The sequence below is a fragment of the Colius striatus genome, chromosome 19 (assembly GCF_028858725.1).
Source record: "Colius striatus isolate bColStr4 chromosome 19, bColStr4.1.hap1, whole genome shotgun sequence".
Lineage (NCBI taxonomy): Eukaryota > Metazoa > Chordata > Aves > Coliiformes > Coliidae > Colius > Colius striatus.
Window position 1 is genome coordinate 10,852,218 of NC_084777.1, and position 20,276 is coordinate 10,872,493.

A 20,276-nucleotide genomic window follows, 5' to 3' on the forward strand; every position below is an offset into this window, starting at 1 on the left:
ATGGCGCGGGCGCCGGGCGCGGGGCTGTCGGCCGCCTGGCACACGCTCAGCACGGCGCTGGTGCCGCCCGCGGCGCTGGGGCTGGTGAGCGGGGCCGCTGGGGAGCGCGGCCGCGGGGGAGCGCGGGCGGGGCCGGGGCGGCCGTTCCCGAGGGCCCGGCGCAGGCCCCGGCCCGTTCCCCCCCGCGCCTCGGCCCGCCGGAGGAGCCGCCGGGGCTGCGGCCTGGCCTCGGGGAACGGGGCTGCGGTGGGGCAGAGGCCGGGATGTGCTCGGGGGGCCGTCGGGGAAGGGCCGCGGGGCCTCGGCCGGCCCGTTGCCCCATCAGGGGAGCACCCGCGGCGGACGGGCGCTGCTGCCCCGGCCCGGGCCGCGGCTCGGCCTCCGCACGGCGCTGGCTCCGGGGTGACTCGTTCTCCTGGCACCCTCCTGGGCGCTTCTCAACAAGCCGGTCCCGATCCGCGTGTGGGCCCGCGGCAGCCGCCGGCAGGGAGAGTGGGGGCTGATGTTGGGCCCGGGAGGTGCCGCTGGGCTCCCAGCCGCGGACCTCAGCAGGTCTCCCCGGAGGAGCCGGGTGCCGTTTGCCAGCAGAGGCTGTGTGTGGTCGGCTCTTGCTCTTGGGGATGAGAGTCTCTTCTGCCACAGAGCCTCCTGTGTGCTGAGCTCCGGGTCCCTCCTGCTTTCCAGGCAGCAGCGAGGTGTGATGCCGTGGGGCCCCTGAAGGACGCGGAGCTGCGGGCTGCCCTGGACGTGCTGCGGCGGCACGACCTGCACTCCGTCCTGGAGGAGTGGTTCATCGAGGTGCTGCAGACAGACCTTCAGGCAAACATAGCTCCCGAGTTCTGGAACTGCATCACCCAGTATGAAAACACAGCCGAGGAGCCCCAGTCCTCCTCCCTCCTCCTGGAGGCGTTTTGTCTTCTCAAGTGCCGCCTGGACCCTTACCTGAACAGCCTGGAGCTGCTGGAGAGATGGACCAAGGCAGGCTTGCTCCTGGGCACAGGGGCTCAGATGCTGCAAGAGAAGGTCTACACCATGTTCAGAGCTATCCTTTTCTTCTCCACTACCAAGTCCTTCCAGGAAATGATCCAGCAGTTCTACAGCCGCACCTTCAGGATATACATGAGGCAGTGGAAGAGAGGAGAAGAGGGAGCGAAGGAGAACGAGAGCAGCATGAGTGAGACAGAGCAGGAGAGCGATACAGAGGAGGCTGGAGGAGAGAGCCCGCTGTGTGCAGGCTGCAGCAGCAAGAGAGAGCGGTGCTGGTGCCCCAAAGCCATGGAGCAGTTCCAGCAGCTCAATGACATTCTGTACGTAGGGTATGGGGTGGGGGCTGTCCCTCAGAACGGGCAGGGGGCTGGATGGGCAGCAGCAGGGGGTTTTCTTGGGTTCCTGACGTCAGGCTGCAGCGTGGCATCCTGTGCTGGGCCCTGGGGAGGCTGCAGCTCCAGGGCTGTGTCAGTGCTGGGCCCCTCACTCACTGCCACAGGGACACTGAGGGGCTGCAGCGTGGCCAGAGCCAGGCACAGAGCTGGGGAAGGGGCTGGAGCACAAGGGGCAGGGGAGGGGCTGAGGGATGGGGGTGTTGAGCCTGGAGAAGAGGAGGCTGAGGGCAGCCAGCAGCACTCTCTGACACTCTCTGACACTCCCTGGCTGAGGGTCAGTCTCTCTTGCAAGTGATGAGTGACAAGAGGAAACAGCCTCAAGTTTCCCCAGGGGAGGTTGAGGCTGGAGCTGAGGCAGAACTGTTTCCCTGAGAGGGGTGTCAGCCCTGTGCCAGGCTGCCCAGGGAGCTGGGGCAGTGCCCAGCCCTGGAGGGATCCCAAAGCCGTGGGGCTGAGGTGCTGAGGCCGTGGGTCAGTGCTGGGCTGGGCAGGGTGAGGGCAGGGCTGGCACTGCAGCAGCTTCAGGGGCTTTGCCAACCCAAATGACTCTGTGGTACCAAGTGGAGACAATGACCCAGAGTTTCTGCAGCTGGGTGCTGATGGGTGGTTGAAGCAGAGATCTTCAGACAGCCAGTTCTTCCTGGCAGTGAGTGTATCTTCCTCCTGCTCTAAGGCCATCTGTCCATGAGCTTTTGATGGCTACAAACTGTTTGTGAGGGAGGTGTGAGAGCAGCAGATGTGTAGCAGAGCTGTGTGGCTGTCAGAGCCGTTGCACTGAGAGCCAGGCCTGTGTCTGCAGCACACAGGGAGGAAGGGGTCTCCAGGCAGGTGACTTGTGTGCCTGTGCCCGTCCCGTTGCGGCTCAGCTCGGCATCGGCCGCTCTCTGTGTCCGCAGCCGGCAGCTGAACCTGCTGGAGCGAGTGAGCGCCGACGCCGTCACCACCATCCTGCACCAGATGATAGAGGAGAGGATGGAGCAGCGCTGCAGGGGGGAGTATGAGCACTCCTTCCTCAACGAGTTCCAGGAGGTAAGGCAGGCCTGGGGCTGTGTAGCTGCTCCTCTCCCTGTTTCAGCAGCTTGAGCTAAAAGCAGATCCCACCTGAAAGCACTGGCCTGGGGCTGAGTCCCACCACCCCTGGCACCATCCCTGGCACCATCCCCAGGTGGCTCAGGCTCCCTGGGCTGGTTTGTGCTGCAGGGGGAGCTTTGCTCTGGCTGCTGTGTGATGGTCCTTTACATTGCAGCTGGGGATGTCTGTAGCAATGAGGGAATTTCTGTGCTTCTACAAGCTAGATGGACATGTAGTGCTGCCTGCTTCTGCCTAGGGGGGCTCAGAATCACAACTGGGTGCCTGTTTTCTTTCTTCTTTCCAGTTTTTCACAGAATCCAGCATGGTGGGGCTGGAAGGGCCCTGCAGGGATGCTCCAGCCCCAGCCCCTGCTACAGCAGGTTCCCCTGGCTCAGGGGGCACAGGAACGTGTCCAGGTGGGGTTGGAAACCTCCTGAGCAGGAGCCTCCACACCCTCCCTGGGCAGCCTGGGCCAGGGCTCCCTCACCTCAGCACCAAAGGACTTGCTCCTGGTGTTCCAGGGGAACATTTTGTGTTCCAGCTTGTGCCCATCACCCCTTTCAGGTGCCTGAGTTTGGCTGGTGGTCTGTGAGTGCTTGGGATGGCTCACTAGCTCTCCATTGATCTCAGGAACCATAGAAATTTGGAGCCAAAGATGGTTTGATGAGCAATTTGCTCATATTCTCATAGAGAAAATCATTGACTGGAAGGAACTTTAAGGCTCATCCAGTTCCATCCCCCTGCCATGGGCAGGGACACCTTCCACCAGCACAGGTTGCTCCAGGCCCCATCCAACCTGCCCTTGGACACTTGCAGGGATGGGGCAGCCACAGCCTCTCTGTGCCAGGGCCTCAGCACCCTCACAGGGAACAGCTTCTTCCTCTCATCTCATTTCATCTAGTTTGGAGCCATCACCCCTTATCCTGTCACTACAGGCCCTTCCAAAAGTCCCTCTCCAGCTTTCCTGTTGGCCTCTTTAGGCACTGGAGGCTGCTGTAAGGTCTCCTCAGAGCCTTCTCCAGGCTGAACAGCCCAACTCTCAGCCTGTCCCATAGGAGAGGGGCTCCAGCTCTTGGATCATCTTTGTGACCTCTGGTCCTGCTCCAACAGCTCCATGTCTTTCTCTTGGGGACCCTGGAGCTGAATAGTTCTGCAGCACAGAACTGCAAGAATAGACTAGTCAGCAAGATTCTGAACATCCTGTATCCTTTGTGCAGCCCAGTGCCTGTGCACAGTCCTCACTCAGCCCTTATCTCCCCCTGCACATCTGCACTCTGTGTCCTGTATCTTTGGTTGACATTCATATCCTGCCAGCTGGGCTTTCCAGCTGTCACCCAGGCCAGGCTGCCTTTGGAGTGCCCAGCCCTGCAGGGATCCCAAGGCCATGAGGTGCTGAGGGCTGTGCTGGGCAGGGTGAGGGCAGGGCTGGGACTGCAGCAGCTTTTCCAGCCACGATGCTTGTGTGGTTTGGAGAGCAGCTGATGCTGTCTGTAGCCAGCTCGCTGTGCCAGCTGCCTGCTGAGGGTGGGGGGGGGGGGGGGGGGCAGCTGTGATATTCACCATGTGTGCTCTCCCTTTCCTGCTGCAGTGGATTGAGAAGGTGTTAGGCTGGCTCAGCAGGGTTTTCCTGCAAGATGACCCCTCAGCACGCTGCTCCCCAGAGGCCAGCAGCACCCTGAGGCGCTGGCGCTGCCACGTCCAGAGGTTCTTCTACCGCATCTACGCCAGCCTGCGCATCGAGGAGCTCTTCAGCATCATCCGAGGTGGGGCTGAGCCCTCCAGCTTCCTTCCCCCTTGGACTGGATCGATGACAGATCTGTCCTCCTCCCCTGCTGTGCCATGCTGGCTCCTCTTGCCTCCCCTCAGAGCGTGAGGCTCTGGCTCCTCACTGTTTGGTTTGTAGATTTCCCAGAGTCGAAGCCTGCTGTGGAGGATCTCAAGTTCTGCCTGGAAAGGACTAATCAGAGGCAGCAGCTGCTCAGCTCCCTGAAAAGTGCTCTGGAAATGCGACTTCTGCATCCTGGTGGGTTTGACATGCTGGTTGTGGCATAATAACCCCTTGCAGCAGCACAGGCTGGGGGTGACCTGCTGGAGAGCAGCTCCAGGAGAGAGACCTGGCAGTGCTGGCTGATAATAAACTGCCCATGAGCAGCAACGTGGCCTCGTGGGCAAGAAGCCAATGGCAGCCTGGGGGCATCAAGAGAGTGTGGGCAGCAGGGCCAGGGAGGTTGTGCTGCCCCTCTGCTCTGCCCTGCTGAGGCCTCATCTGGAGTCCTGGGGCCGGTGCTGGGCTCCCCAGCTGCAGAGGGACAGGGAAGTGCTGGAGAGAGGCCAGTGCAGGGCCAGCAAGATGCTGAGGGGACTGGAGCATCTTCCTTGTGAGGAAAGACTGTGGGACCTGGGGCTGTTCAGCCTGGAGAAGAGAAGGCTGAGGGGGGAGCTCAGCAATGCTGATCAGTCCCTAAAGGCTGGGTGTCAGGAGGATGGGGTCAGTCTTTGTTCTATAGCACCTTGTGACAGGACAAGGGGTGATGGGATGAAGCTGCAACAAAAACAGTTCCCCTGGAACACCAGGAGCAAGTCCTTTGGTGCTGAGGTGAGGGAGCCCTGGCCCAGGCTGCCCAGGGAGGGTGTGGAGGCTCCTGCTCAGGAGGTTTCCAACCCCACCTGGACACGTTCCTGTGCCCCCTGAGCCAGGGGAACCTGCTGGAGCAGGGGCTGGGGCTGGAGCAGCTCTGCAGGGCCCTTCCAACCTCCATCATGCTGGGGTTCTACAACACTAAGGAGCCTGGACACGAGTGGGGATCTGCTGGGAGCGATGCTGTTGGTGTTTGGTGGGTGAGGCAGCCAGGCTGTGCCTGTCTGCTGCTCTCTGTGTCACACTGTGCAGGGGCAGCAGTAGCTGGTTATATCCCAGCCCCTTTTGCCTCACTTCTTAAGCTACAGCGAGGAGCTGAGGTACTTTAGCTTTGGTCCAGGTGGCTAAAGGCTCCTCTGCTGTGGGTGGTCTGAGCTCCTGATGCACAGCTGGGGCTCAGCTGGTTTATGGTGGTCTCTGGGCCTGGGTTTGTGGCTGGAACTGGTTTCACAGGCATAGGGATCCAATGGCTCCCTTGGGCAGATCACCCTTTGCCTCCACTCTGTAGATAAGCACAGGGCACAAGCTCCTTGCCTCCCAGCCCTTGGTCTGTGCTCTGACACTCTGACCCCTTCTGCCCTTCTCCTGCAGGAGTCAACACATCCGACATCATCACTCTCTACATCTCGGCCATCAAGGCCTTGCGCGAGCTCGACCCCTCCATGGTTATCCTGGAGGTCGCCTGTGAGCCCATCAGGAAGTACCTGAGGTAAGAGGCTTGTGGGCAGCCTTCCTCATCCCTTTTCCCTCCTCCTCCCTCCTCCTCCCTCCTCCTCCCTGCACTGGCTGCCCGTGTGCCGTTGGCAGGACTCGGGAGGACACGGTGCGCCAGATCGTGGCTGGGCTCACAGGGGACGCTGAGGGCTCCGGTGACCTCGCCAATGAGCTCTCCAAAGCTGACCCAGTCACCCTGGAGAACGGCCAGGAGAGTGATGATGACATCTCAGACCCAGGAGACTGGGTTCCTGACCCAGTTGATGCAGACCCAGGTCAGATGCCAAACCCTGGCAGGCCTCTTCCCATCCCTGCTGTGGGCTCTAACCGTGAGTGGCTCACCTGCTAGTCCTGAGGCAGGTTTCTTAGTCTCACTGTGTCATCTGCTGGCTGTCACCAGGGAAATCGAGCTCCAAACGTCGCTCCTCAGACATCATCAGCCTCCTGGTGAGCATCTATGGCAGCAAGGACCTGTTCATCAACGAGTACCGCACGCTGCTGGCCGACCGCCTGCTGCACCAGTTCAACTACAGCGCTGAGAGGTGAGCTCCCCTCTCACACTCCTTGCCATCACATCGCCTCAGCAAGGTGTTCTTCAGGCTCAGTCCTCTCACTGGCTGTTTCTAGAGCCTGGAATGTCTTTGACCATTTGCTCTGCAGCTTTGGGTTTGTGTTGGGAGTTTCAGGCACTCAGCTCTCCTCAGGCTGTTTCTTTCCGTGCCACCCTTGGTTTGCAGTCACAGAGCAGCATGTGGTTAGTTAGAGGCAGCACCCCACATGTGCTGGTGGCTCTCAGAGGCTGCACAGGGTCAGCAGAAAGTGTCTGAAAGGAGAAGAAGGGGTGAAGCATTCATTGTGACTCAGGTGTGTCTCTTGCTCCAGCACTTGCAGTGGTTTTCCTTCCTGTGCAGCTCGTGTGAGCCATGGTGGGGATGGGCTGAGGCTGCACGGTGCCATCCAAGGGGCCAGCTGGGTGCTGTGCTCATCCAAAGCAAAGGTATAGGAAGGTCTTCACAAGGTGCTGGTCTGCAGAGGAAGGGACTGTTCCTCACAGATGCAGGGAGGAGGCATCCTGTTCAGATGTCAGAGAGTCATTGACTGGTTTGGGTTGGAAGGAACTTTAAATCTCATCCAGTTCCATCCCCCTGCCATGGGCAAGGACACCTTCCACCAGCACAGGAGGCTCCAAGCCCCATCCAACCTGCCCTTGGACACTTGCAGGGATGGGCAGCCACAGCCTCTCTGTGCAGCCTGTGCCAGGGCCTCAGCACCCTCACAGGGAACAGCTTCCTCCTGCTGCCTCATCTGAATCTCCTCTTCCAGTTTGGAGCCATCACCCCTTGTCCTGTCACTCCAGGCCCTTGCACAGAGTCTCTCTCTGTCAGTCTTGTCAGCCCTTTCAGGCACTGCAGGCTGCTGTAAGGTTTCCCTGGAGCTCCTCCAGGCTGAGCAACCCCAACTCTCTCATTCAGCTTTCCCAGGAGAGGGGCTCCAGCCCTCAGATCATTTTCATGGCCCTTCATGCCTTGCAGAGCATCCCTGTGTGCCAGGGGCTGCCTTTTCAGACTGTGCTGTAAGGGCTGGAGGCCAAGGCAGGCTGCTCTGGCTGGGGGCCTGACCTGTTGTTCCTCTGCACAGGGAGATCCGCAACGTGGAGCTGCTGAAGCTGCGCTTTGGGGAAGCTCAGATGCACTACTGTGAGGTCATGTTAAAGGTAACCCCAACCAAACTGCTCCTGACTTCAAGTCCTGGGTGGCTGAGCTCATTGGGAAAGGGGAGGGACATGAGGAATGACACAAAAAAAGAGTCTTTTAGGAAAGTGTGGCTCCCAAAGAGCCCCTGAGGGGGAGGTTTGTGACAGGCAGAAGCACTTGCCAAAGGATGTGGGCAGCAGGATGAGATGAGATGAGATGAGATGAGATGAGATGAGATGAGCCAGCAATGGGCCCTCCTGGGCAAGGCCAATGGCAGCCTGGGCTGGGTTAGAAGGGCTGTGGGCAGTAGGTCAGAGAGGTTCTGCTGCCCCTCTGCTCTGCCCTCCTGAGACCACATCTGGAATAGTGTGTCCAGTTCTGGGCCCTCAGTTGCAGAAGGACAGGGAGCTGCTGGAGAGAGCTCAGTGCAGGGCCACAGAGATGCTGGAGTGGAGCATCTGCCTTGTGATGAAAGGCTGAGGGAGCTGGGGCTCTGCAGCTTGGAGGAGCCTGAGGGGTGAGCTCACTCATGTTACAGACACATCAAGGGTGGGTGTGAGGAGGCTGGAGCCAGGCTGTGCTCAGGGATGGGCAATGACAGGACAAGGGGCAATGGGTATAAACTGGAACAGAAGAGGTGCCAAAGACACACAAGGCAGAATTAGTTCCCTGCTGAGGTGAGGGAGCCCTGGCAGGGGCTGCCCAGATGGGCTGTGGAGGCTCCTTCTCTGGAGACATCCCAACCCAGCTGGATGAGTCCCTGTGTGCCCTGCTCTAGGTGCTGCTGCTCTGGCAGGGGGGTTGCACTGGATGAGCTTTGCAGCTCCCTTCCAGCCCTTCAGACTCTGTGATGCTGTTTGTGTTTTAAGCCCTGGGGGTTGAGTCTCTGGCCTTTCCTGCAGTATCATACCCTGGCACTGCAGAACTGGGCTCTTCCAGTTCCCCTGGGGTTGGGACTCTGGAGTTTATTCCCTTGGAGCACTGTGGGAAGAACCCAGGGCTGGAGGGGCTGCTGCAGGGTACAGTTGGGTTCTAATCCCCCTCCATAAACAATTCTGAGCACACAGCAGACTTCCTAGTAGACAAACACCATCATGTCCCTTCCAGTGTCCCTGTCATCATATGGAGACACCACTAGTCCCCTCATTTAAGCTTCTCCTTTGCTGAGGGTTGGCAGTGCCCCAGAGCTGCCCTGGCTCCTCTGCCTCTTGCAGGACATGGCTGACTCGCGGCGCATCAACGCCAACATCCGAGACGAGGAGGAGAAGCTGCCAGAGGAGGAGAAACCACCCTTCAGCCTTGTTGCTGTGATCCTGTCCAGTGAGTTTTGGCCACCACTGAAAGAGGAGAAGCTGGAGCTTCCAGAGCAGGTCAAGGAAGCCATGGAAGCCTATTCCAAGAAGTATGAGAAATTGAAGGTATGACAACCTTGACTCTCCTGGGAAAGGGCGTGTGGTGCTCAGGCTGTTACACAGCACAGCTCCTGTATAGTCCCCTTGAAGCATGGGATCCCAGCATGCTGGGGCTGGAAGGGACTTTTAGAGCTCCTCCAGCCCCAGCCCCTGCTCCAGCAGGTTCCCCTGGCTCAGGGGGCACAGGAACGTGTCCAGGTGGGGTTGGAAACCTCCTGAGCAGGAGCCTCCACACCCTCCCTGGGCAGCCTGGGCCAGGGCTCCCTCACCTCAGCACCAAAGGACTTGCTCCTGGTGTTGAAGTGGAACATCTTGTGCTCCAGCTTTATCCCATCACCCCTTGTCCTGGCACTGGGCACCACAGAAAAAAGTGTCACCCCATGCTCCTGACACCCACCCTTTAGGTACTTACAAGTGTTGCTGAGCTCCCCTCTCAGGCTTCTCTTCTCCAGGCTGAACAGCCCCAGGTCCCACAGCCTTTCCTCACAAGGAAGATGCTCCAGTCCCCTCAGCATCTTGCTGGCCCTGCACTGGCCTCTCTCCAGCACTTCCCTGTCCCTCTGCAGCTGGGGAGCCCAGCACTGGCCCCAGGACTCCAGATGAGGCCTCAGCAGGGCAGAGATGTCCTTTAAATCTTAATGTCTCCTAAATTTCAGCTGCTGGTACACTCACACAGTTGTGATGGAACCCAAAGTCCTTCAGCATTGAGTCAGGGTTAGAAGCTGCTGTGACTTAGCTGTTGCCAAAAGAAGGTTTCTCCAGGGAGTGTCTGATTGCAGGTAGGGAAAGAGGTTTCTCAAAGGTGCCAGGGTCTGTTAGTGAAGTGGAGACTGAGGTGAAGGTTCTTGGGCCTCCTAAGCCTGGACTAAGCTTGTTGGCTTGTGCTGTGGTACTAAGAGTGACCTCCTGCTCCTGATGGGCCTCTCCTTACCAGTGTTCTCTCACTCCTCCCCTGTTTGTCCTCTTGAAAAGCAACTCTCTAAGGTGCCCTCATCTTAAGATGCATTATTGAGCTGGAGTTAGGTGAATGTTGCTTCTTCTTCAGTCTGTGGTCTCTCCTGGGTTGTTTCATTCTTCTTTGGAGGGTCCCTGAACTCCATCTTAGTTCAGGTGCAAGCATTTCTGGTCAGTTTGACTGTGACTCAAAGACCAAATCCATCCCTTTATAGCCAGCGTGGAAGGTGGAAGGGGAGTGTACAGAGCAAATCTAAACACCTGTGCTTGCTCTTCTCTTCTCCAGGCCCCTACTTGTGGCAGTCAGTTAAACAGAGGAGGCTGAGGTGCACCTCACCCTGCTCATACAGAATGGGTTGGAAGCAGGAGCATCATCCTTCTGGGAGTTAGGGAGAGATCTGAGGCACATCCAGAGCTGTGGTCTTGGCTTTCCCATCTTGCAGCTGCTCATCTGGTGGAGAGCAGAGCACACACCTGGAGCACAGTGATTCAGACCTTGCACAGTGTCCATGTGCACACTCAGGTGGTTGTTTGCATCCAGCCTGAGCACACTGTGGTGTCTCATGCAGATGGGCTCTGCCTGGCCACTTGTGCTCTGACTCCACGTTGGTTTTCCCTGTTCTTGCTTCAACTCATTACACAGCAGGTGGTGGGAAGCTCACAGCTCTAGATCCTGTCTCTCCTGCTGTAGCTACATGCCAGATGGGGATACCAGCTGATTTCTGTGCCTCCAAAACATTAGTTAGAGGATGCAGGAGGGGATGCAAGGAGGGAGCATCCTCCTCGAGCCTCCTCAGCCTTCAAAGCAAGCTGGGCTCTTTTTACACCAGGGTCAGAGGAGATTGCTTCTCTCCTCAGGGAGTCCTGCCCCAGAGGAGCATTTACTTTCCAGTAAGAGGGTTGTTGGCCTCCAACAAGGGCTGAACAACAACTTGTGCCCTGGAGGCTGCTTCCCATGAGGGGTAGGGGACAGTGCTGAGAGACTCCCCAGGGCAGAGGTGTGTGGGGGTGGATGGCCCTGCTGGCAGAGGGGCATTTGCACTAATGTGGCACTTCTCCTTCTTCCAGGCCATGAGGACCCTGAACTGGAAGCACCACCTGGGCCTGGTGAGCCTGGAGGTGGAGCTGGCAGATCGCAGCCTCTCGCTCTCGGTGTCTCCTGTGCACGCTGCCATCATCCTGCACTTCCAGACCAAGAGTGAGCACTGTGGGCTTCCCTGGGAGGGGGCAGGGCCACAGAGGGGCCTGAAGGCTCTCAGAGCTCTGGCAGTGGGACCAAGGCCTGGCTCATGGACTTGGGTCTCCCACAGGGCTCAGACAGGTCTCTAACTCTCCTGAGAGACAGAGCCCAGCAGCTCAGCACCTGCTCTGCTTCCTGGCAGTGGCTGCCCAGCCCTCCCCATCCTCAAATCAAGCCCTGGCATGCTGCAGGGTGGGCAGTGTCCTCTGATATCCCAGAATCCCAGCATGGTGGGGTTTGAAGGGCCCTGCAGAGCTGCTTCAGCCCCTGCTACAGCAGGTTCCCTTGGCTCAGGGGGCACAGGAACGTGTCCAGCTGGGGTTGGAAACCTCCTGAGCAGGAGCCTCCACACCCTCCCTGGGCAGCCTGGGCCAGGGCTCCCTCACCCACACAGTGAAATAGTCAAGTACCTGTGTTCTGTGCAGGCACATGGACCCTGAGTGAGCTGAGTGAGGTGCTCAAGGTGCCCGTGACGTCCCTGAAGCGTAAGATGACTCTGTGGCTGCAACAAGGTGTCCTGAAGGAAGAACCCCAGGGCACCTTCACTGTGATTGAGGAGGAGCAGAAGGACCAGGTGGAGAAGGTTGTTCTGATTGACAGTGATGAGGAGGGAGACTCTGCCATGGCATCCCAGGCTGACCAGAAGGAGGAAGAGCTGCAGGTACTGGCTGTGTGTCAGGGCTGCAGCCAGCCCTGGGGAACCTGCTGGAGATGATGGGGTCAGTTGGCACTGTGGATTTGCCTTTTCCACTGCAAGTGGCCAAGTGGAGGGTTTTTTTGAAGTGGGTGTCTCCTGATCATAGAAACACAGAGTGCTGGGGGCTGGAAGGGCCCTGCAGAGCTGCTCCAGCCCCAGACCCTGCTACAGCAGGTTCCCCTGGCTCAGGGGACACAGGAACGTGTCCAGGTGGGGTTGGAAACCTCCTGAGCAGGAGCCTCCACACCCTCCCTGGGCAGCCTGGGCCAGGGCTCCCTCACCTCAGCACCAAAGGACTTGCTCCTGGTGTTCCAGGGGAACTGTTTGTGTTCCAGCTTGTGCCCATCACCCCTTGTCCTGGCACTGGGTGCTACAGAACAAAGACTGACCCCATCCTCCTGACACCCAGCCTTTAGGGACTGATCAGCATTGCTGAGCTCCTCCCTCAGCCTTCTCTTCTCCAGGCTGAACAGCCCCAGGTCCCACAGCCTTTCCTCACAAGGAAGATGCTCCAGTCCCCTCAGCATCTTGCTGGCCCTGCACTGGCCTCTCTCCAGCACTTCCCTGTCCCTCTGGAGCTGGGGAGCCCAACACTGGCCCCAGGACTCCAGATGAGGCCTCAGCAGGGCAGAGCAGAGGGGGAGCAGAACCTCCCTGGCCCTGCTGCCCACCCTCTGCTGGATGCCCCCAGGCTGCCATTGGCCTTGCATTCAGTGGTGCAGGTGCTGGAGTGCAGCTCTCCCTGCAGAGCAGTGCCTGGCTCCTGAGCTGTTATTTCATTCTTTCCAATTTAAAGACATGATTTCATGTTTGACAATAGTTGTCACTTACCCAGGCAGCGTTTTTCTGGCACTCAGACTCCCACAAAGGCTCACCCAGCACTCAGAGCTGACCCTTTGCCTTCTCTGGGTCCCACTTGCAGTGCTTCCCCTGCCCTGGGCTGTGTGTGCTGGGCCACTCTGCAGCAGGCAGTTGTCATACTGCCTTTATCCACTGAGGGTCACACAGGGACTGCAGTCAGACCCTGCTTTCTGTGTGGCCCAGCACCTGCTGCTCCTCCTGGATATGTCCTGTGGGAGGCCACATGCTCATGGCTGAGGGCAGGTCTGGCTGTGGGGTGCCAGGACACCCCTTTTGCTCGTGGTGCAGCCGACAGTGTGGTTGATGGTTTCTCACCCGTCCTCTCTCTGCAGCTCTTCTGGACCTACATCCAGGCAATGCTGACCAACCTGGAGAGCCTGTCCTTGGAGAGGATCCACAGCATGCTCAAGATGTTTGTGATGACAGGCCCAGTGGTTACAGAAATCGATGTCCAGGAGCTGCAGGGCTTCCTGCAGAAGAAGGTCAGGGACCAGCAGCTCATCTACTCCGGGGGTGTCTATCGCCTGCCCAAGAACTGCAACTAGAGAGCTCCCTCCTCAGCCCTGCTGTCCCCTGTGCCCCTGCTCCCACTGTCACCCAGGGCAGCAGTTTCTCTCTGTGGTTTGCTGTGCCCTCTGCCCCAAATGGGTGTCCCTCCCCACACAGCCCAGCAGCAGCCTGGGCAGTGCACCCTACAGCTGCTGGGATTGGCCCACCTTACCTTTCCTCCTCTCCATGAGTGTCTGGGCTCACTTGGCTGCATAATAAAACCCAGCAGTCTTCTTTTTCAGATGGTACCAGCCCTTTTCTTCCCTCTTGGCACAATGTTCTGGGCATCAGCCCTCTCACAGTGGCAGGGAGGTGGGAAACCCGGGCTGCTGGGCACCATCTGCCTTTCCCTGGGTCTCCTCTGTGGCTCCAGGAGGTTTTGGGAGGGGAACTGTTGGCTCCACTTGCTGTCTGGTTCTCTTTGTGTGGCTAAAGCAGTGTCTTGGAGCTGGCTGTGATGAGCAAGAGCCTACATGGTTCATGCTTGGGCTGCTGTGGGAGGGAGACTCAGCTTACCCCTGCTTGGGACCCCTTGTATCATTCATTACTGGGTAGCAGAGCCCGACCCCCAGCTCCCTGCAGCCTCCTGCCAGGGAGTGTCAGAGAGTGCTGCTGGCTGCCCTCAGCCTCCTCTTCTCCAGGCTCAACACCCCCATTCCCTCAGCCCAGCACCTTTGTTTCCCCCTTGTCCTGTCACTCATGACTGGAGAGAAGAGGAAAGGCTGCTCAGCTCCTCCTGCCCTTGCTCAGCTCTGCTTTAGACACTCTCCCACCACAGAATGAACCAAAGCAGCCCACCAGTGCCCAGGCTGCAACCCAAGCAGTGCCCTGGGGAGGGGAGAGGGAGCAGGGTGAGGGGTGCTGTGTGGACATGCCTGGAGGAATGCACATTCCTGGGTGCTGTCTGTGCTGCAGGTGCAGGGCCCCAGGGCTGCCCTTCACAGCTCCTCTTGATTATAATCTGCTTTATTGTTTTAACAAAGCTGGTGAAGGATCTGGAGAACAGGTTTTATGAGCAATAGCTGAGGGAGCTGGGGTTACTGAGCCTGGGGAAGGGGAGGCTGAGGGGACACATGATCAGTGTCTACAACTGAAAGGAGCTGTGCTTGCTTCTCCCCAGTAATGAGTGACAGGACAAGGGGAAATGGGCTGCAGTTGCCCCAGGAGAGGTTGAGGCTGGAGCTGAGGCAGAACTGTTTCCCTGAGAGGGGTGTCAGCCCCTGTGCCAGGCTGCCCAGGGAGCTGGGGCAGTGCCCAGCCCTGGAGGGATCCCAAAGCCGTGGGGCTGAGGTGCTGAGGCCGTGGGTCAGTGCTGGGCTGGGCAGGGTGAGGGCAGGGCTGGCACTGCAGCAGCTTCAGGGCTTTAAGAACCACACTGGCTGTGATTCTCTGAGGCAGAGCAGAGCTGTGGGAGCAGGCAGGTTCAGGCCAGGAGGGCAGCTGCAGGGCAGCGGGGTCAGTGCCTGTGAGCTGCAGGGGCCTGGGCTGTGGCCTGCTGGGGGTGCTGGGGCTGATGCTCACTCTCTGGGCACACTGTGGCTGTGACAGGCTGGGGAATCGGCTCTTTTTTCATCTCTGAAGATCAAAGAAGCCACCAGCTTTGCAGTGGGGCTGTGGCAGCCCTGGCCAGGCTGGGGCTGAGGGTGATGCTGGGGCCCTGGCTGCTTCTGCCTGGCTTGTAGGTGCAGAAAAGAGAGAGATGCAAAGGCATGTGTAGCTTCATCTGTGGCTGGAGGTGGATGTAGAGCTCCCATGGTGCCTCCTCACCCCCCAGGGCAGGCTGCAGGATGTGAGCACATCCCAGCTATCCCCTGTCAGGGGGTGAGGGGCACATCCAGCCCTCCCCCCTGCCCAAAGCCGTGGAGCTCAGGGCGAGGAGGGCACAGGATCAGCATCTTTTCTGCCCTGACCTTTCCCTGCTGCCCCATGGGATGGACCTGTGGGGGTGCTGAGTTGCTCTGTGCTGAGCTGGAGGGTGAGTGTTGCTGCTCCCCAGCTGAGCCAGAGCTGCCTCCATCCCCATGGGAGGTCCCAGAGCCCCTGGCTGAGCTGCAGTGTGCTGGGTTCAAAGTGTGACACCAGGAACAGCTCTGGTTTAATGAGCACTTCAGCTTTTATGGAATGTAAAAGGCTTAACACTAATTGAAACAAGCTGGCAAGGCAACATTTCAGCCTGAAGGGAGGAAGCTGGAGAGGAAAAGAAGGAAAAGAGCTTTGGGCTGTTTGCCCAGGGCTGTGTTGCTTCAGGCTGGAGCTGTGGCTGCTGACCAAGGCAAAGGCCCAGCCCAGGGCTCACACCTTTGCCACTACCATCTCTAGGGAAGAGAAACAGGAGTTACAGCTCAGAAATGTGTGTGGAAACCCATTTGTGTGCTCCCCAGGTCCTTGGAAATGTCTGTAGTTCCTCTGGGTGTTTGGTTGTCGCCCCTGTTGCAGGACACAAACCCTTCCTGAGAGCACTCCTGCACAGGGAAAGGCTTCCAGGGCTTTGCTCTGATCTCTGCTGGAGAAGGGAGTCGGGGTTTATGAACAGTCTTATCAACATCTTCATCACTGACCTGGATGAGGGGATGGAATGTGCTCAGCAAGTTCCCTGGTGACACCAAACTGGGGGGACTGGCTGAGTCACCAGAGCCTGTGCTGCCAGTTGGTGAGATCCTGAGAGCTGGGCACAGAGGAACCTCAGGAAGCTCAACAGGGACAAGGGCAGAGTCCTGCAGCTGGGGAGGAACAACCCCCTGCCCCAGCACAGGCTGGGGGTGACCTGCTGGAGAGCAGCTCCAGGAGAGAGACCTGGCAGTGCTGCCTGATAATAAACTGCCCATGAGCAGCAACGTGCCCTCGTGGGCAAGAAGCCAATGGCAGCCTGGGGGCAGCAAGAGAGTGTGGGCAGCAGGGCCAGGGAGGTTGTGCTGCCCCTCTGCTCTGCCCTGCTGAGGCCTCATCTGGAGTCCTGGGGCCAGTGCTGGGCTCCCCAGCTCCAGAGGGACAGGGAAGTGCTGCAGAGAGGCCAGTGCAGGGCCAGCAAGATGCTGAGGGGACTGGAGCATCTTCCTTGTGAGGAAAGGCTGTGGGACCTGGGGCTGCTCAGCCTGGAGAAGAGAAGGCTGAGAGGGGAGCTCAGCAACACAAATACCCACAGAGTGGGTGTCGAGGCCAGTCTGATCCCTGTGATCTCCAGGGACAGCACAAGGGTGATGGGCACAAGCTGGAACACAAACAGTTCTATTTAAACACAAGGAGCAAGTCCTTTGGTGCTGAGGTGAGGGAGCCCTGGCCCAGGCTGCCCAGGGAGGGTGTGGAGGCTCCTGCTCAGGAGGTTTCCAACCCCACCTGGACACGTTCCTGTGCCCCTGAGCCAGGGGAACCTGCTTTAGCAGGGGCTGGGGCTGGAGCAGCTCTGCAGGGCCCTTCCCACTCTCACCAGCCTGTGATTCTGGCCCTGGGGGATGCTGTGGGGTGACTGTCTCCCCATTCAGGAGCAGTATCTGTGTGTGCTCACTGCTCTCCATCTTCTCCAAATTATTTCCTGAATTTTCATTTCCCCCCTACTTTCCCACCTCTTTCCATAGTCCCAAGCACTGGGGCCCCATCCCCAGCACAGCAGTGTGTGCTGCTGGTCCCTGCCTGCTCCCTGCCCCAGCCTCCCCCCTGCTGCCAGGGCACAGAGCCTGGATGGTGCCCAGCAGCCCCACACCAGTCCTGAGGCCAACAGTGTGGATGGAGGGGGAAGATGCAGTGGATGTCAGGTGGGTTTTAGGAGCAGTCAACTGTCCCAGAGCTCCTTGGATGGCTTTGTAAAGAGAAATCAGATAGAAACCTTTGCTTTCCCTCAAGAGGAGCCCTTACTCACATGTACCTTGGGCTATTTATAAACTGTTTAGAAGGGCCAGGGTAACCCAAGCAGGATGCGGCCGCCCTACACGAGACATTCCCCAGCCCAGGGATAAACTGTTTGGGTTGTTGGGATGTGCCCAAGTGAAGCTGCTTACACAGCCTGGAAAGTTTTGCTAAGACTGACATTGGAAACTGCTCTGGGTCTGTCTTGATGGCCCCAGGGCTGGATCCCACAGTCCCAGCATGGTGGAGGCTGGAAGGGTCCTGCAGAGCTGCCCCAGCCCCTGCTCCAGCAGGTTCCCCTGGCTCAGGGGGCACAGGAACGTGTCCAGGTGGGGTTGGAAACCTCCTGAGCAGGAGCCTCCACACCCTCCCTGGGCAGCCTGGGCCAGGGCTCCCTCACCTCAGCACCAAAGGACTTGTTCCTGGTGTTTAAGGGAACTGTTTGTGTTGTAGCTTGTGCCTTGTCCTGGCACTGGAGACAACAGAAGAAACTGTCCCCTCATCCTCCTGACACCCTTTAGGTATTTATCAGCATTGCTGAGGTGCCTCTGAGCTCAGGCTCCTCTTCTCCAGGCTGAGCAGCCCCAGGGCCTGCAGCCTTTCCTCTTCACACACATGTTCCATCACCTCAGCATCTTGGTAGCCCTGCTGCTGGATCTCTGCTGCTTTTACACAGAGCTTGCTCCTGATGCAGGGAGGCTCATGGCACACACAGCCAGGGGCTGCAGGGAGGCTGATGGCACACACAGCCAGGGGCTGCAGGGAGGCTGATGGCACACACAGGGCAGCCCCTAGACTGAGCTGAGGGAATTGGAGTTCGGGGGCATCTGGTGAGGAGCAGCTGGGAGAACTGGGGTTATTGAGCCTGGAGAAGAGGAGGCTGAGGGGAGACAGGAGCCCTCTCTGACACTCCCTGACAGGAGTGAGCTGGGAGTTGGTCTCTTCTCCCCAGTAATGAATGATGGGACAAGAGGAAAGGGGCTGCAGTTGCCCCAGGGAGGTTGAGGCTGGAGCTGAGGCAGAACTGTTTCCCTGAGAGGGGTGTGAGCCCCTGTGCCAGGCTGCCCAGGGAGCTGGGGCAGTGCCCAGCCCTGGAGGGATCCCAAAGCCGTGGGGCTGAGGTGCTGAGGCCGTGGGTCAGTGCTGGGCTGGGCAGGGTGAGGGCAGGGCTGGCACTGCAGCAGCTTCAGGGGCTTTGCCAACCCAAATGATTGTGTGTTTCCATGCCAGTGCATCCTCTTGCAGCTGCCACCCTGCAGCCCCTCACATCCATTGCTCTGGCACAGCCATGGTCCAGGGCTGGCAGTAGCTGGATCAGCCCACTCAGGTCCCATCAGCTCCCCCCAGCACCACGGGGCCCCCACACAGGCCAGTCCCATGTCCCCACTGGCACTGGGAGCAAATCACCCTCAAGGAAACACCAGGAGCAAGTCCTTTGGTGCTGAGGTGAGGGAGCCCTGGCCCAGGCTGCCCAGGGAGGGTGTGGAGGCTCCTTCTCAGGAGGTTCCCAACCCCCATGGACACGTTCCTGTGCCCCTGAGCCAGGGGAACCTGCTGTAGCAGGGGCTGGGGCTGGAGCAGCTCTGCAGGGCCCTTCCAGCCCCACCATGCTGGGACTCTGTGAATTGCAGCAAACCACTGTTTTCTGGGCTGTTGGGCCACGGCTGCTCCCAAAACACCTGCCCCAGCTCCTCTGGAGAGGACCTCCAGCTCCTCTATAGCCCTGTGTTAGAGCAGCACCCTCCCTCCCCGTGCTGGAGCCTCTCCTCCAGCTGAGCTGCTGCCCCTTTGTGACACAGGAATCCCACATTTGCCAGAGTTTGTTAGGCAAATCTCCCCCAGCCACAGTGGAGGCACAGCACGGGGTCGGGGAGGTGTTGTGGGTCCAGGCTGGGGGGACCCTGCTCGGAGCATTCCCTTGCCATGGAGATGTGGAGAGCTCTGTGTGCACCACAGCCAGGGTGGGATCTGTGCTATCATGCTCCAAAACACCCAAAATTGGGGGTTTTCCCCCTTGTTTTTGGTCCTGGGCACTGCTGTTGCAGGGAGTGGGTTCCAGCTGGGGGTTGCTCTGCAGGGAGAAGCCTTGGCCAGGTTGTGCAAGAGCAGGTGAGAGGTGGTGGAGGGGCTGGGGCAGGTTTGTTAGGGCTGAAGAGGGTGTGGAAAACCCCAGAGCTTCCTTCTTCCCTCCCCTCACGCAGCTGCTGGAGGAACCAGCTCTTCCCTGGGGAGTTTCTGTGGCTCTGGGTGCTCACACCTTCTGTTCCAGGGTCACTCCTGGGGCGCTCACACCTTCTGTTCCAGGGGTCAGTCCTGGGGTGCCCACACCTCTTCCAGGGCTCACTCCTGGGGTGCCCACACCTTCTGTTCCAGGGGTCAGTCCTGGGGTGCCCACACCTCTTCCAGGGCTCACTCCTGGGGTGCCCACACCTTCTGTTCCAGGGGTCACTCCTGGGGTGCCCACACCTCTTCCAGCGGTCAATCCTGAGGTGCTCCCACCTTCTCTTCCAGGGCTCACTCCTGGGGTGCCCACACCTTCTGTTCCAGGGGTCAGTCCTGGGGTGCCCACACCTCTTCCAGGGCTCACTCCTGGGGTGCCCACACCTTCTGTTCCAGGAGTCAGTCCTGGGGTGCCCACACCTCTTCCAGGGCTCACTCCTGGGGTGCCCACACCTTCTGTTCCAGGAGTCAGTCCTGGGGTGCCCACACCTTCTGTTCCAGGAGTCAGTCCTGGGGTGCCCACACCTCTTCCAGGGCTCACTCCTGGGGTGCCCACACCTTCTGTTCCAGGGTCACTCCTGGGGCGCTCACACCTTCTGTTCCAGGGGTCACTCCTGGGGTGCCCACACCTCTTCCAGGGCTCACTCCTGGGGTGCCCACACCTTCTGTTCCAGGAGTCAGTCCTGGGGTGCCCACACCTTCTGTTCCAGGAGTCAGTCCTGGGGTGCCCACACCTCTTCCAGGGCTCACTCCTGGGGTGCCCACACCTTCTGTTCCAGGGGTCACTCCTGGGTGCTCACACCTTCTCTTCCAGGGGTCACTCCTGGGGTGCCCACACCTCTTCCAGGGGTCAATCCTGGGGTGCCCACACCTCTTCCAGGTGTCAGTTCTGGGGTGCCCACACCTTCTCTTCCAGGGGTCAGTTCTGGGGTGCCCACACCTTCTGTTCCAGGGGTCAGTCCCAGGGTGACTGTGCTGGTCCCACATCCCTCTGCCACGGGGCT

The 20,276-nt window shown here is 59.2% G+C and overlaps 1 protein-coding gene across 1 annotated transcript; it reads left to right on the forward strand.

Moving 5' to 3' along the window:
* On the forward strand, window positions 1-13,453 carry ANAPC2 (anaphase promoting complex subunit 2). Its single transcript, XM_062011837.1, has 13 exons — window positions 1-84; window positions 685-1,307; window positions 2,279-2,411; window positions 4,042-4,216; window positions 4,357-4,476; window positions 5,683-5,800; window positions 5,899-6,080; window positions 6,206-6,347; window positions 7,444-7,519; window positions 8,714-8,917; window positions 10,934-11,063; window positions 11,531-11,766; window positions 12,996-13,453. Exons 1-13 carry the CDS (start codon window positions 1-3, stop codon window positions 13,206-13,208), a joined length of 2,436 nt encoding a protein of 811 aa, XP_061867821.1. The 3' UTR covers window positions 13,209-13,453.
* Window positions 13,454-20,276: the final 6,823 nt, after the last annotated feature.

Coding starts and splice junctions, on each gene's coding strand:
- ANAPC2 (XM_062011837.1), top strand. CDS start 1: ATGGCGCGGGCGCCGGGCGCGGGGCTGTCGGCCGCCTGGCACACGCTC. Junction 4,477..5,682: donor AATGCGACTTCTGCATCCTG/GTGGGTTTGACA, acceptor CTTCTCCTGCAG/GAGTCAACACATCCGACATC. Junction 5,801..5,898: donor CCCATCAGGAAGTACCTGAG/GTAAGAGGCTTG, acceptor TGCCGTTGGCAG/GACTCGGGAGGACACGGTGC.